The sequence below is a fragment of the Terrapene carolina genome, unplaced genomic scaffold (genome assembly GCF_002925995.2).
Source record: "Terrapene carolina triunguis isolate 2854851 unplaced genomic scaffold, T_m_triunguis-2.0 Scaffold232, whole genome shotgun sequence".
NCBI lineage: Eukaryota > Metazoa > Chordata > Testudines > Emydidae > Terrapene > Terrapene triunguis.
In genome coordinates, this window is record NW_020664583.1 from 4153201 (window position 1) to 4169690 (window position 16490).

General features: G+C 40.1%; 1 protein-coding gene across 6 annotated transcripts in view; it reads right to left on the reverse strand.

The window, feature by feature from the left end:
* ATP2B2 (ATPase plasma membrane Ca2+ transporting 2) overlaps positions 1 to 16490 on the reverse strand; it is a 347317-nt gene that overhangs the window by 14727 nt on the left and 316100 nt on the right. For 5 of the 6 annotated variants that reach the window (XM_024193613.2, XM_024193612.2, XM_024193610.2 and 2 more), the window contains 2 exons: positions 12630 to 12737; positions 7509 to 7691 (listed from right to left, as the gene is read on the reverse strand). In XM_024193613.2, the coding sequence (XP_024049381.2) occupies positions 7509 to 7691; positions 12630 to 12737 (291 nt within the window). Of the gene's footprint in view, positions 1 to 134; positions 222 to 7508; positions 7692 to 12629; positions 12738 to 16490 lie in introns of all 6 variants that reach the window. The other variant, XM_029912580.1, reaches the window with a different exon arrangement.

The window sequence follows — 16490 nt, forward strand, 5'->3', positions numbered from 1 at the left end:
GGTGAGTTGGCATCTCTGTAGATCTGATGCATTAAGAATACACACTCACGCCCAGCCGCAGCAGCAGATGTGCTGGTAGGAGAGGAAAGAGCATTGGATAACGATACGTGACTAGGGCTAGAAATATTGGTTACATCCTGGTTCTGGCTTGTGACGGAGGACTGTCTCCTTAGAGCCCCCTGAAAGGAAGTGCCACTCTTGAAAGTATTGACTACTTCGATCTGCAACGGAGGAAAGAATGAGACAAGTTGCTTAAGGAATGGACACAGTTGCACAACTGACAGGAATAATAATTAAAAAAATACTCAACCATGCATGCAGTTTTACTTCAGCTGAATGAATCAAAGTCATGAGTGTTCCTTTTAACAAGTGGAAATAAATGTGGCCAAATTCTTTCCTGGGGTAAATTGAAGCACCTCCATGGAGGTCAGGGAAGCTGCACCAGTTTACACTAACGCAGGATTTGGACCATAATTTCTGAAATTTAAACCATCCTACATATATGTGCACACCAGTTGACATACTCAGATGACGCTGGTCGATAACACTTAGTCCTGCCTTGAATGAAGGAGGCTGGACTAGATGACCTCTCAAGGTCCCTCTCAAGGTCTACATCTTTTCTACTGAGAATAAATATTACTTGATTACTGCCATCTAGATTTTCTTCCAGAGGGGAAACAAAATGCAGTCACCCAACTCTCTAGTAATAAAGAAATATTAAAAACTATTCAAAATAATTGGATTTGCTTTTTCAATTTAGAAATTTCAAGGTTGCTAACATAGTAGCTCAATATAACTACAAGATGCTTTATTTATTCTGAATTGCATTATTATTAATGAAGAATCATTAAAATTAGGCACAATGATCAAGAATGATTGTATTTTGTAATTGCTGATTAGAAAATAATTCTCTGAAGCAGAATGTTTTTATTTTCGGTGCAGAGCAGATAGGAATTACTCAGAAAATAAAGTTAAGCTACTTTTGAACTACTAATTACTTGTGTTTCACATTGCAATGTTGTATTTTAAATTACCGGGAAATATAGACATGTTCCCATATGCGCTGCAATACTGCCTGTCAATATTACACATTGTACGCTTTATGAATACTCTTATTGTTGGCCTCAGAGGACAAGCTGATGAAATGTTTAACATTTTATACAGTCGAATTTTCCTTTTCCCTCATGTTTTATATTAGAATACAACTGCTTTTAGATGTGAAATCTGGTGACAAATACAGTCTTGTACTTTGCAAGCATTTATGTCATTAATATAGAGAAGTTTGCAGCAAGGAACTTCCTAATTAGTTTAACCTACAAAAGAGCGAGCTCTGAGTTTAGAGGGTTTAATCTCCCTCTGACAGCTGATGATAATGAAGGATGAATATTAGAGACAAAGCCCTTTTAGGAATAATGCACCAAATTCTCCTTTCAGTTACACCAGTATAACCACAATGCAATGGGGTATACACTGGTATACATGAAAAGAGAATTCATCCCATCACTTCTTTAAAGATGCTGTAATCCCTAGTTTTATATTCCTGAGTCTCCAATTTCCAGGGACTCCCAAAGCTAGAGTCATGACAGCTGCTCCCACACACACATTGGCATGTGTTTTGTCAACCAGTTTTCAGAAAAAAGTATCGTTGTTTTAAATCTCATTTTAACATGCAGCATTTTCTTTTTGCCATTTGCTGATAAAATATCTACAAGATCGTTTTAACCAAAATTAACTCAGTCTGATGTTCTTCTTCCTGTCCAGAGAGAACTCCATGATTTAGGTAAATCAATAATACCATTGTAAAAACAGTTTTAAACAATTATAAACAAAAAACCTATTGTATTTTTTTCAAACCCAAAGAACAAACCCATTTTCACTCCAAAGAACAAAAAATATCATTGACACTGGAATCCTAATTTAGAAATAGCTTCATCCTCTTCAGCTCGCTTAGGGAGATAGTTGTTTGTTTATGGTTTCTAGTGTCACTTTTTACAAGTGGTTTTGAGATGGACATTCCATATATAAACATACAGATCTTATGTAATACAGAGAAATAAAGGTTTTTGGTGGAATATCATTGTGTTATAAGTGCAGCACAATATGCATTTCCATATGCAAACAACAAACAGTTATGTTTTCCCATATGAATCTGTGTAATAGAGTTAGCCAGGTGTTAGCATGGAATTAAAATGTATAAACTTTCTATTAGCTCTTAAAAACTCTGTATTAAGCAAACACAAATCAAGGCATTTTGCTGTGCATATTTTCTTCTGCAGGCAGATTCTGGATTGTAAGCCTGATACAAATAGCAAAGTTATAGAATAGGGCATCCGGTGAACCAGTGAGTGGAGAATGGCTGTGAGTAAGTCATTAGCTACAGTACATATTGGCATCTGAAAACCAATCTATGGCTCAAAACAACATTAATCACACATTAAGTAACACTGAATAACTTACCTGAAATGTTCATTCTCCAAAGGCAGAATTAAATACAGATCCTGGCTTTCCATGTTGTGACCCAGGGTCATGGAGCACTCTCCAAAAGAGACAATTCAAAATGTTTTTAAGACTCCCTACTGACAGCACAAAGTGTATGCCATTGGGGAAGATATCAATGGTAAATTCTAAACCTTCAGATGCCAGTTTCTTTAAACATGCCTGCAATGAGCCTACATAATAAGTCGAAAAGAAGATCTCCAGTATAAACACAGGTGGAAAGATGAGGGCAGATCTGTATTTAATATTGTCTCCAGAGAACAAGAATTACAGGTATGTAATTTGCTCTTTCTCCTAAGGAAAGTAACTAAATACAGATCTTTTTGTGGAATCTACAGACAGGAACATCTAACAGATGACTACCCCTGCAGAATTCCAAAGGCTGACATATGTGGTCATGTCCTGCCTGAAGTCAATAAGGACTACATGAAATGCAAAACAGGGAGGAATTTGGTCCAGAATGCTTATGGCAAAAAGAGGAAACAACCAAGAATGGAGAGTCACTGTTAAAAAAGTGAGTACATTTCTATCAAGATGCAAAATACTCGACATTGTTAGAGCAAATGAAACCGCTAAAAAACAGAAAGGTAAGCGTAAGTCACATCACGTTTGTATTGTCTTATTTTGTATCCATTCAGTGTTCTCTTTTTAAAACCAAATTCACAGGAGTTGTCTTTGTGAGCTGCACACAATTAATAAAAATATTAAAAAAGCAGGTTGAAAGACTTCCACTCTGGAACAGCCCTCACAGGACTGATAAGCCAAGCTTTCGTGTTCTTATATTTACAATGGAGTACCTTTTCAGCATGGGAATTTAAGCTGGGATGCTGTCATGAATGTTAATGGGTCTCAGGTAGCTGCATCTCTCTGCCAATCAGTGCTTATGGAATTTTGCATAATAAAAGAACATTTTGGCCTTTATGTAGTTACTTTAAGATAATTTCCCTGAGCCTTGCTACCATATCTCTTACACAAAAGAATTCCCAATAGCCTTCCAGAGAGCTAAATAAATAACAAGGACAGTATTTATATTGTACATCATTCCTAGAGACGTCGACTGTCCAAATGTCAAAATAAAAAAAAGTCAGCTAGGTAATCTAAAAGCTTTATTCTGCCTTGAATAAGAACAATCCTGTAGGTTCTACTCAAGTTAGGACCTTGTAAATTTTTGAATTTCTAGTTTATGTTTGGTATAAAATGCTCTGATGGAATGACGTAAGATGAGATGGGCAAACTTATTTTGCTTAAATTTCAAAACCACTTGGAAAGTTTGACTTTCATGCTACTGGATTTGCATTGGCCCTAGGAGAAACTGAAAAAAACCAGAAAGTATGAGAATAAGTCTAATGAAAAATGCTGTATACATCCCTTATTCAGATCTGTAATGGCATCTACTTGTTCCAAAACAAGCTTTTTTAGGGGTGGGTTGAACTCTTCTATCCTTAATGTATAGCACAGGCTCCCCTCTAGCTAGAAAAATGTGGATTTTTTAAATGTTTTTATTTATTTATAAGCTTTCCTGTGGCAATCACCATATCATATGAGCATTTTAAACTTGGTTGACATTTATTCTCAAAATGCCCTTGTTTGGTAGGAAGTATTACTGTATCACCCCTAGAAAAATTAAACATTGACTTGACTTATGAGACAGGAAAAAATGGTACAGACTCCCAGCTTTGGGAACCTGAAAAATAGTTTTAGAGGTTTGGAAAACCTCAGAATCCACAATTTTTGTCCATCCTTAAGTGTGAGAGAACTACAGAAGAACTTTCTCATAAATTATGTTTTAATTATATTTTTTATCTGACTTGACTTGGATTTTCTACCCTGCAATTTGTCTGAAGACAGACTATTTTAGCTTTTAGGAGGTCATTAAGGCTGCTGCTGCTGTCTGATCAATCCTGTTTTAACTCCATCAGTTCGTCAGAATTAAGATTTCCTGCATTCACATGAGTTGTAAAAGACACTGCAAAAATATTGCTGAATTATAGATATAGGTGAAAAAACTGTTTTTATGGAAGTTCATAATACTACCTTTTCTTTATGAAATCTTATGTAGCTACAGTGGGTCACTTATGAGAGCTTATATGGTATTCATTTTATAATCCAACTACCCCATTGGGAGAATATATCCATTCACAGGTAAGTATTCCAATACAAAGGCTAAAAAGCTTAGTGAACATAAGTAGTGAAGACAAGGTCAAGTGCACATAGCCAGACTCCTTAACTTAGATTCTTCCTTTCTTTTAAAACAAATTATTTGAGATCTTTGCAAGTATGAACTAGAGATGCCCCTGACTTTTCGGTATGAGGAAGCAACAATAAAATTGTTTCCCTTTTGCCCAGGTTTGAATGCTCTATTTTCAGAGAAAGAAATATCTTAGCACTGATGTCTCTAACATGAGTTTGGATGAATATTCTTTGGAGCGATGCAACTAAGTCGTCTGCCAGTTATCTGGAAAAAAAATTTGGATTCATTGGGAACCTTCTTGGGACTTATAAAGCTTTGTTTGTGCATGTGATGTGATTACCTGTCCAGTAACGACTGGACAGAAAATAACCAAAAATGTATTTCACATTGAACACAGAACAAGTGTCAGATGGTGGAAAGTAGCCTGATCCAGATTTGAACCAGCATTCTAGTGGTGAAAGATTCTACATCCATTCCCAATCTCATTGCCATCCTCTTTATATATAAAAGGAGTAGATGCTCTACCTTCTTCTTCTGCATCTCCAGAAGTGCATTAGACATCAGAGGATTCCTGCAAATCCTCCAGCTCCACAAGGATGCTAGAGACATCCTCATCTTCTTCCATCAACTCTTCTTTAGATGGCTTCCTGGGAAATGCAGTACAAGCGTATGAATTCATTTGGATGGGGCACAAAAACTTGGTGCATCAAGTGCACCAAATTCAAGGTAACAGAGGCCAACAATGGGTCTTGCACTAATTTGACTTGCATAGTGAAATGAGAAACTCTCCAAGGGACATCTTGTGATTGCATTTTGAGCCCTTTTTTTTTTTTAATGTGTTGGCCCATTTCCTTTCTCCAATATCATTCCACAGATATCAAATAAACGTAAAATCAGAGTCACTGAATAAACAAAATAAGGGGGAGGAAAAAAAATCACAAAAACCTACTGGTAGGAAAGGAAACAATATATCCTACCAAAGATAGTTCTACAACTAAAAGTAGAAAAGTAGATGGGGGTTAGCAAGAAAACACAATTAATGTTTATTTTGTTTTAAATAGGGAACAAGAAGAATAATTTATCCATGGATTATGAAGGCAAAGATATATAGAACTACAAGATACCTCTCAAACTAGAAGGGGAACTGAAAGGGTGTAATTCGCTTTTTGTTGTTGTTTAAACTCACCACAACCAGAAAGACATCCTGACAGAAATGCCAACAGACAACACTCCTCCTACAGCCACCAGGAAGAAAATAATGCACGTTTAGAGAATAACTCTTGCAATCTATAGACCTCACCTGGGCACACGTTTGTCACTCTTATCTGGAGGGTCCTTGTAACAGTTTGGATTTTCTCTCTTGATGAGTGCTCCTGAGTCAAGGTACTCTGGACACAGAATCCCAAGGCTGGGGATCTGCATTTAATTACTTACCTTGGGAGCTTTGGGATTTAACCTGATCCTTAATCTCTGTAGCAGCAATTGCCACCTTTATTTTTCTGTTTTCCCACAACAGCAACACAATAGTGTCACTGCAGAGACCTGATGCACCAGACATTACTCCTTGCACCTACTAATTCCCTTCTTCCTAAAAATATAACCATTTATCTTTCTTCAGAAAGGTTTGTTAATGTTTAAAATGGAAAAAGGGGAAAGCACTGTCTTAACATAAAGCAAATATCTACATTTCAAAAAGCTCAACAAAAGCATCTCAGATGAAAATTCCATTTAAGATCCCTTAAACTAGAAAAAAGTGTTCTTAATTATTTGCATATTTTCCTTTAAAGCCCTGTATAAACTGACCAATCTGATATAATGGGTATCACATACTTGTCTTTTCAAAGCTGCTCTCTGTTGTTGTTGAGACTATGTCAACATGCTATTTTGTTGCAATGAAAATGGCCATGTATGTTGCTAAGAAAAAAATATGGATCCTGCCTTAAGACAAATGTTATTTGCTTATGGCCATGTTATTTAGTAAATTGGTCTACTTTGCATATTTAGGGTGTCAGTATACATATAAACTTAATTTCCTCTATGCACAGAAGTAATTTCCATGTATATTTCTGCATATTTAGTGATATTTCTAAAATATGTAAATGATATATTAAAGTTCATAAATAACAGTAAATAAATACATCTCAACTTTTTGATGGATGTTTTAACTTCTTGTTACTTAAAATAAATACAAGATTACATTTTTCGTGAGTGACAGGCAAAGCTGTACGTTCCAATTCAGCTAAAAATACATGTCTGAATGTTCTGCTGCAAAAAAAGATTTTAAGGTTTTTGCTGAACAGAAAGGGGATTTATATTTTATCAGAATCAAACCTTCTACTTTACCAATGCCACAATCAATTTAAGTTGTTTTATTATTACAGAAGTAGAGGCCACAACCATAAATCTGAATCAGTGAAAAGCCTACATTTTCCAACAGAATTTTTTTTTAAAAGAATTTGCATAATATTTTTGCTCACTAATATAACAGTTAAAATTCTAAAATAGGAATATTTTACTTTCTTTGTCAGTTGCTATACCTGTGAAATAGAAAATTCATATCAGCTCTCAGTCTTCAAGGAAAACCATTCTTAGGTCTCTAATTATATTCATATGTTACTGTTTTGCAACTAAACCGTTTTGAGTTTCTCTGATTTACTATTTTATTAATTGTTGATTAGGAAATGGAAGCGTAGTTACTGAGGTACCTTCCTTTCCATCTCACGCATTATTTATATGGCTCTACTCTGCGGCATTATCTTTTCTGAATGGAAAATCCAGTATATAGTTTTCCAGAGATTCTACATCTGTCCTTTTAACATACCTGAGTTTGGATTCTGTTGAGCCCTCTGAACCAGAGAATTTGTCCACGTCGAAGTTCTCTCTCTGCATGGTCAATTTCTTCAACATCTTCATTCAGGTCTTCTTCAGGTACTTCCTCTTTTTCAGTGAGCCGCCCTGCTTCCTTTAAAAACTTTAGCCTACTTGTTGGGATGGTTGCAATGACCTGAAAAATCACATAACAAAAGGGTGCTGAAAATGTAAGACGTATTTATCAGTGATATTATCATAATCTACTCATTGCAATGAAAAATACAAGATTTTTCAGTAAGACTTGTAATCCTCCAGAAATGCCAGGATAAACATGTTTATAATAGTGCTTTATATTTATACAGCTTCTTTCAGCCCAGGGCACTTTACATGTTTATTGATATGCAAACTATGGGCAGAGGACAAAGATCATCGTCCAGCTATGTTGGAAAAGGATAGGACACACTGGATGTGGTTTAATTAGGCTGCAACTTTATTCTTAAATGTCTGGGAGATGTGTACAGTGCAGGTGATTCCATAATCATTTCAATATCTACCGGGGAATCTTCCATCAGCCCTCCCTCTTACCCATCCTGGTCCCCAGCCAACCTGCTGCTGTGACCTCAGCATCCTTCCTACCCCCTTGAATGAGGGTGGGAAGGGGGGGCATTTGGCTCCTTGCAGTACCAGTCATAGAAGCCCCAACCACTCTGTTTCAGCTCCTTTAAAGAATAACTCCTTTAAATCCTTTACCAATCAATCCATTTTATCTGCTCACAGTATCCCCTCCCTATGGAGTACCTGCACTGGACACCCACCCCACATTTACATAATGAGTTGTGGCATCACAGCCTAATTCGCATTTCATCTTTGCCCCAACTAAGCCCCCCAGAACCTGCTGTGGAGAAGGAGAAAAAAACCCAATTCACCTTGGCCAATCTAGCGGTGAGGGAAAAATTCCTTCCCAGCACCCCCCCGAGAAAGGTGTGACTAGCACAACGCCCCACCCACACTTCCTTGCAGCACCTGTTTCTAGAAGGTGACCATCCAACTTACCTTGGTTATCTAGTAAGGTCTGAGGCTTCACAGAGCAAGGTGGTAAGGGTAACATTTTCTAGAAGTAAGACACTATTATCTAGTTTTAACAATTCAAAAACCCTTTCCATGATTTCATATCAGCTTGCTGTCTAAAAACAGCGAATGGCAGTCACAGATGTTGCACCTAACTGCCCACTGCTGTGGTCACTGGAACTTCTAGTTGGTCTCTATTTTCCATTTAGACTAACTCATTATGTCATTTTTACTGACGCCCCCGCTTTGTTCTGCTGCAGAAGTGGCACCTGGAGGGTTTTCAGGCTATTCTGATAAATTTAAAGGTTTTCAAATAGTGTAGTTATACAACATTTTAACAACATTATTTTAAACATGTATTGCTGAGAATTACCCTGTCTCTGGCCAAGCTTTCTTGGATAGTAATCTTCTCTTTATTTTGATTTCTGCTTTCAGACTGAATTGAAATATGGATGCATGGGTATTTAAGCCAAGGCATGTCACCTGAAAAGCTAAATATTGAAAATAAGTCATCCTACAGAGTTAAATGTCAAACCCATTTAGAATGAAAGTGCTTCAGTGTTCGTGCTCTGTTCCTGTTTCAGTAGGAGGTGATTAAGTCCTAAATGTTGAGATGCATGAAAAACAGGGCCTGCTTGAGAAGGGAAAAAAATCATAACTAGGACAATCCTTTGCAGATGCCAAACTTTAGTCTAAAGATGGGATGCCTGTGCTGTGGGAAGCTTTGGCAGCTGAGAAGGTTGCTGGCTGGATGCTGAAGGGTATCTCAAGTTTGTGACCATGACCTCCCCAGAGCTATGTTGCAGGGTCCAGTTCTTCTTTGCTGCTGGATCCTGGGACTCCAGACTCAGTTTCTGGGTACTGTGGCATGCAATGCTGCCAAGGACACATCAAGCCACAGTGTATGCCTGGCTGAATAGGATCTGAAAACGGAAGTACCAAAGCCACACAACTGGATGTGTAAAACCGATCTTTAAAGGAAGGAAATTGCCAGAGGTCTGGGGACTCGAGAAATGGGATAAGGTAGAGGCAAATAGTTGTAGGAAGGTAGGTGGGGAATGGAACAAAATGTTTGTGGGGGTCCCCCCTGCAGGTTTCAGTGTGGCAGTGGTATGGAGAGCTTGATGGATATGGAACAGAGATGATGAATGCTTTCAGGAGGGACCTTGCTGGAGATGTTTCTGAACTGAATGATCCACAACTTTAAAGTCGGAGTTAAAAAAGAAACATGAGGTTGAACTTATTTCTTTTAGGAGTCAGTTTTGCAGCATCTGACTAGACAAACTTGATCTCCCTAATTTCAAGCCCAGGTGAATGTTGCAGGTTTAAAAGTTTGACTTACTGATTCATTTGGCCTCTCTAGGAATTGAGCCACCATAACTTAACAGCTTTCAAAAAGTTACAGTACTCCTATGCTAAATGGATTGTATGGGTTCCATTAAAACTGAAAAGGATGAAGTGATGTTTGGCCTAGCAAGACTGCATTGCATGTATAGAGACAACACTGCTGTATTCTGTAGAGACTCTGTATGACAGGGTGTACAGATCCCTCAGGGCCCAGTGAGTGTCTCCTCTCAGCTGGGATGACACACTCTGCCCACGCTTTGTTTCATTTTTCACTTTGGCAGATCCTCACCGAGCCAGCTCACGGCAGGGTCAGGTCCAGGCCACTAGAGCTGGATTCAGGAAACAAATACCATTTCCCAGGAAACTATGAATTTAACAGTTAGAGCCAAGATTTTCAAAAGTAACTAGTGATTTTGGGAGCCCAACTTGAGACACCTTAAAGGGGCCAAACATTCAGAAAATGCAGAGCACTCACCTTTTGAAAGTAGGGCCATTTCAAAGTGTTTCAAGTTGGTCTCCCAAAAACTGAAGCACCCGAAATCAATCACTTGGTCTAAATTCTCTAATCAAAAATCCTGACTGGGTGTGGTGGATGCCTGGGGGAGAAAAGTTCCTGATGGCTGGGGTGAAGCAAAGGGAAACACGTGTTCTATGCTGAACCTGAATTAAACAGGGCAGGTGAGAAAGGACTTCTCTAGGGGAAGTGGGGAGAGACAAAAAGCTTCCTATTAAAAGGTTGCAGGGAGAGAGGAGAAGCCTTGCCACAGGTCAAAAGGGCTTGGTATCTCCTAAATAAATTATGCATTCATTTTGTTTGCAATAGTCTGTCTACTGGTTGCCCAAATGTTGAGCACTGTTTGTACTTCAGCCCTTGCTTTCTCGCCACACATCTGACACAATAAACTGGTAGTCTGCCAAGTGAACAAATCAGTGGGCTAAAATCAGTACAGTTTTATATTGAAGTTTTAACTCTACAAATTTAATAAAGTGCCTAACCATTTACAGTGACCTCTGCAACCACTCTCACCTTTGAATGTAAATCAGACAATTGTTAATCTTCAAAGGGTTATGTTGTAATATTTATAAGAATGCACACAGGACAAAATCCAGAAGCAACCCACTGCCCTCTTTTAAATGTTTTAAACCACAAATTAGAACTGAGTGGTTGAATAAATGGCATAATCACCACCACTTTTTTCCCAAAATGAAGATTTTCCAAGCTGCTGAGGACAAGCCATTTCTTACAAATTGCTGTTCAACTGACATTCAGATTTTCCCAACAACTGTGATTCGGTGCCTCCTGGGGGTAATTTCATCAGCAACATCAAGTAATGATGGCACCCAGCTATGATTGCCAGGAGGCATCTGCTGACACCAGGTTGAGTTCTTTTCTTCAAAAATACTTGTGGCCCCACTGCCCAAGGTGTCTTGCTTAATTTTTTTCAGAATACGACAATCATCCAACCCAGAAGCTCCGTGTCCATGAAGACAGTTCAGCCAGAATCACTTTAATGGGTGTCACAATTAATTAACTAATTGCAGGGGCAAGTTTCCTCTCTCTGCTGGAACACATGCCCTTCTCTGGATAATGATAAGCCATCTCTGCCTAAGATTTATTTTTATTCCAGAGACAGTAAAATACTTTGGGGGACTTTTGTTTGTTTGGGAGGGTGCGAGCTTTGGAATGCATCAGATTAAACCAACTGGCTGATATTTACAAAATATTTTTAGAAGGAAAATACTCTTGCTTCTCCCTTCAAACACTATCTACAAATTACTTAGATTGGTGGTTGTATGCTGCACCCTCGCCTCCAGACAATAGCTATTCGAGTGATGTCTATGCAATCACTTCCAGACAGCTAATCATAGAATTAATTTATTCTTTTACCTCTTGATTGTTGCAAATGTTTGATGCACTCATCTACATATAATTCTATTAACTCTTGGCACCAAAGGTTGTAGCAGACCTTATTGCTGGCACCTGGATTAAAATGCATCATGAATTATCAGCTGTTCTGAACGCACTGCAGAAAGCCATCATCATTCAGCTGCCAGTTTTCTTCCTCAGCAAGCTGAAGGGATGGGATGGAAAGTACGGGAGCAAGGTCAGCAGTGGGCTACACTAAGTGAGCTGGTGGATCTCAGTTTGATTCAGAGCAGAGAAGAGTCCATGTCACAAAGAGTAATTGGCATTAATTGCAGCATTGCTAGCAATCTCAGCACAGAGAATAAGCATGTGCACTGAACTATTCACCCACTTCCTAGTGTTTGTCATTTTGGAACATATTTAAGTGACATTAGTGGGGACAACACAGGGAAGCTTATATTATAACTGCCCTTACTACACTTTTCCTGTGACTAGAGGACTACAGTTCTAAGGGCTATAGATCTAGTATCTTTCACAAACAAATTCACTCAGGAAGTACTTAGTCATTGTATTACTGCACACTATTGGAGAAAAAGTCTGAAAATTAACAAAAAGTTAAAAAGAAACATAGTGCTACCTTACTGAAAAACCCTGTATTTTTAAAAGGGTCGTTTATTTCCAGTGTAATGCCAAATATGATCGAGTGAGAGATGGTTGAGCAGCAATCCTACACACCTTCTTATGAATCAAATTACTTTATGACAAAGTGTTTGCAAAACCAGACCTTCCATCGGTTTGTGAAAACATAATAAATGAGTAGAAAACTATACATTACTACATGACACTTACCTGACCCCAGACAAGTTCTCCTAGTCCAATAAATACACACCACATCCACTGGTCAAGCTGCAGAGGAGAGCAGCTGAAAGGTTTCCCACCAAACTGCACAATTACTATCTGCAGAGGAAAAATGGGAGGGAGGAAGAAACACTTTATCTCTCTTCTGAAAATGTATTTTCCCCACATTTACATGAGCTTTCGCTCTCTCTTTCAGTACACTTGTTTACATCTCACTTTGATTCAGCAAGTACATTGCTGGATGGCACATTTAAGCACACTATAGGCATTTGTTGTTTAGCAGATTTTAGTATGGGGCTGAAGTAGGGAGACCTACATTCTGCTACTTGGCATCTTATGCGTCACTAGGTGCAAGTCAGCAAAAGTAGCCTCCATTCAAAACACTTTGGGACTCCTTTTCAGAAGTGCTGAGCACCTAATCCCTATTGTGGTCAACGGAGGGTTCAGATGGCAGGAGTTTAGGACCTCTGGAAAATCAGACTCAGGCTATTTTAAATAGGGTGCCCATAAACTGACATATCCTGAATTAGACACCCAGGGAAAAGTATTATTTTAGTTTGGAATTTATATAGTGGAAGAGACCTTTCTCCAGTGTCAACATTTTAATCCACTGCTGCCAGGGCCGGCTCCAGGCACCAGCCCACCAAGCTCGGCCACAGCCGGGCTCGCCGCCCTCCCCCCCTGGCGCCCTCCCCCCGGCCACCGGGGGGAGAGCGGCGAGCCCCAGCCGGGGCTCGCCGCCCTCTCGCCGCCCTGCCCCCTGCGCTCTGGCCGCCGGGGGGAGAGCAGAGCCCCCCGCCGGGGCTCGCCGCCCTCCTCCCAGGGCTCTGGCCACCCTCCCCCCCGGCGCCCTCCCCCCGGCCACCGGGGGGGAGAGCGGAGCCCCCGCCGGGGCTCGCCACCCTCCCCCCGGGGCTCTGGCCGCTCCCCCCCCTCGTAGCGGGGGGGGCGGCCGGAGGCTTTTTTGCCTGGGGCAGCAAAAAAGCCAGAGCCGGCCCTGCTGCTATGGTTTAGATTAAATCCCAATCAGTTACAGCTCAGTCCTGAATATATTCATTTATCTATAGTCAAACTAGCCTAAAACCATATTAGTTATCGCACAAACTCCTCTAATCAAATGCAACTTGACATTCACATGTTGTATCAAATGACTGATCGAGTTCTAGATCATGTAATGTTAATTCTAGCATTTTTTCTTCAATATCTTTCCACTTGGACTGTCTTTTTAACAGCATCCTAGTGATAACTGATATGGTCTGAGGCTAGGGCGGCTGTAAATGAACACATTCAATAGTAATCTGTGAATGATTGATGGAAATGAAATCTAAAACACAGTACCAATGGAAGAAATTGGTAACGCTGGACTGGATTAAGGTTTCTTGCATAATATATATTCAAAGGTAAAAGGAGGTCATTTATGAAAAAGAAATGTTGACTTGCAGGAGAGATTGATCTTGTGGCAAACGTCTCACCATAATAAGATTTCAATTGTGCCATGTGAATGACACAGAATAAACCATTATCTAAATGGCATTTGATATAATGGGATGGAAATGTCTCACAGCACAGTGCTGACCAGGTTCATTCTGACTGATTTAGGGGAAAAAAAAATCTTACTTTTCATTAATATGCAACCTTATGAATAGCTTTGCTTGTTTTTAAGTCAGTGTATAATAGTCAGTGCTAGGTACCATACAAATCTATAAACAAAGACTGTCCCTACACCTCAGAGAACTTACTTTCTTAAGTATAAAATGAGACAATAGGTGGGACAGACATGGGGAGCACACTAAAAACAATGAGTCAAAACTGTGCAGCAGTCAGTGTCACAGATAAATACATATACTAGTATAGTAATGCCAATGACACTACAATATGGGCCAATGCCCTTTCTTCTCCTCATCTCTCTTGGACCTATGTATAAAATAGCTGTTTCCCAGCACAACACCATCCTGATTCCCAGCAAACCACTCCCTGTGACTTCTATCCCACTGTAGCTGGATTCCTCACTTTTCACTTTGAAAATCCGGTCACCCTGATGTTATATTTTTAGGACTATTGCACAGAAAATTGAAATACCAGATGCAGTTCTGCTGTACCCAGCAAATATAGCAAATACACAAGGAGCTACACATGTGTGTGTTTTTTTTTTTAACTAAACCACCCATGAAACATAGCTCAGACTAGGGATTGGCTCTGTCATACCCATACCACATCCATCCACAAGGACAGGCTGAGCTCCTGGAGATTATAGCAAAAAATGAAACTAATACAGCTGGGCTAGCAACAGCCACCCAATTAAGAACAATATAATTCAGAGCAGTTTTAGTAGGCTTCATTATGCAACATTATAACCCCCCCCCCAAAAAAAATTAAGCTCATATGACCCCCCTTCCCCTTGTGAAAGTGGACAAATTGGTTGAAAGAATAACCTTATATTACCTAAGGAAAGATTACCTGGCAGAAAGAGACACGGAAAAGCAAGCAGAAGTCAGACTGACTATGCTATGATCCTTCATTTTTCTCAAATACACAGCTCCCACTGGTCTCAGTGGCAGTTGCATGTGAATACAGTGAGCAGAAGTAGGCTCTTGGTTGTGTACAGAGACTAAGGTTTGTATTTATTTTGGAAGAGTTTTTGTTAGTGGATGGAGAGGATTGGGAGGAGTAGACAGAATCCAGCACATGAAGTCAGATCTATGAATAGCAACTCCCCTCTCCTCTCAGGTCTGGTCTATACTACCCGCCTGAATCGGCGGGTAGAAATCGACCTCTCGGGGATCGATTTATCGCGTCCCGTCGGGACGCGACAATCGATCCCCGAATCGGCGCTCTAACTCCACCAGGGGAGGTGGTAGTAAGCGCCGCCGACAAAAAGCCGCAGAAGTCGATTTTGCCGCCATCCTCACAACGGGGTAAGTCGGCTGTGATACGTCGAATTCAGCTACGCTATTCACGTAGCTGAATTTGCGTATCTTAAATCGACTCCCCCCTGTACTGTAGATGTAGCCTCAGCCAAAAGCCAGGTATGGAAACACCTGGGAATGGAAAAAAATCTTCAAGCCCCTTCCATGGCAAGGACTTTAGATTTGGTTGTGAATTAAACCCAAGTAGGCCCAGATTTCTAAGGGTATTTAGTGTTGCTCCACTCAGTGTTGCAAGGCCTAGGTGACTTAGGAGGCTAAGTCTCATTTTCAATAACACACACTGAGGGCTAGACGCACAATGGGATTTAGGTGCCTAAACTGCCACTTTAGTCCCCTTCATCCACAATTTAGATCTTCAAAACTCCTGCTCAGCCGCTGCCTAAAGTTCCTAGGCAACTCAGTATTTCCTGGAGAAGTCCCCGTGGTACCTACATGTCTCCTGATGGGCAAGGCTAGTCCTGATGCACAACTCCTCACATGTGCCTATGTCCCAGTGGGATTCACAACCCAGGCTTTCTCCCACCTACCTCACCTGCCGGGCCCAATCAGAGGCCTGCCCAAAACACAGCTGGTGTGGAGCTGTTGCCCTCTTTTGCTCAAGAGCAAAATACTCCACATGTTTAGAGCATTCACCCAAGATGTTGGAGATCTGGATTCAATTCCCTTCTCTAACTGATGTGGAGCAGGGACTTGAAGCCAGGTCTCCCCTCTGCCAGGTGAGGGTCTTAAACATCTCCAGGCTATAGAATCGCTCTCTGGCCCACTGCATATTCAATTATTTTTATAAAAGTGGAAATGCTTCAACAGGAGAGATTGAGAGAGACCTAAAATACTTTACAGCCCAGGGGTTAGGGAGATCTCCGGGAATACGGGGGATTATAGATTCATAGATTCTAGGACTGGAAGGGACCTCGAGAGGTCATCG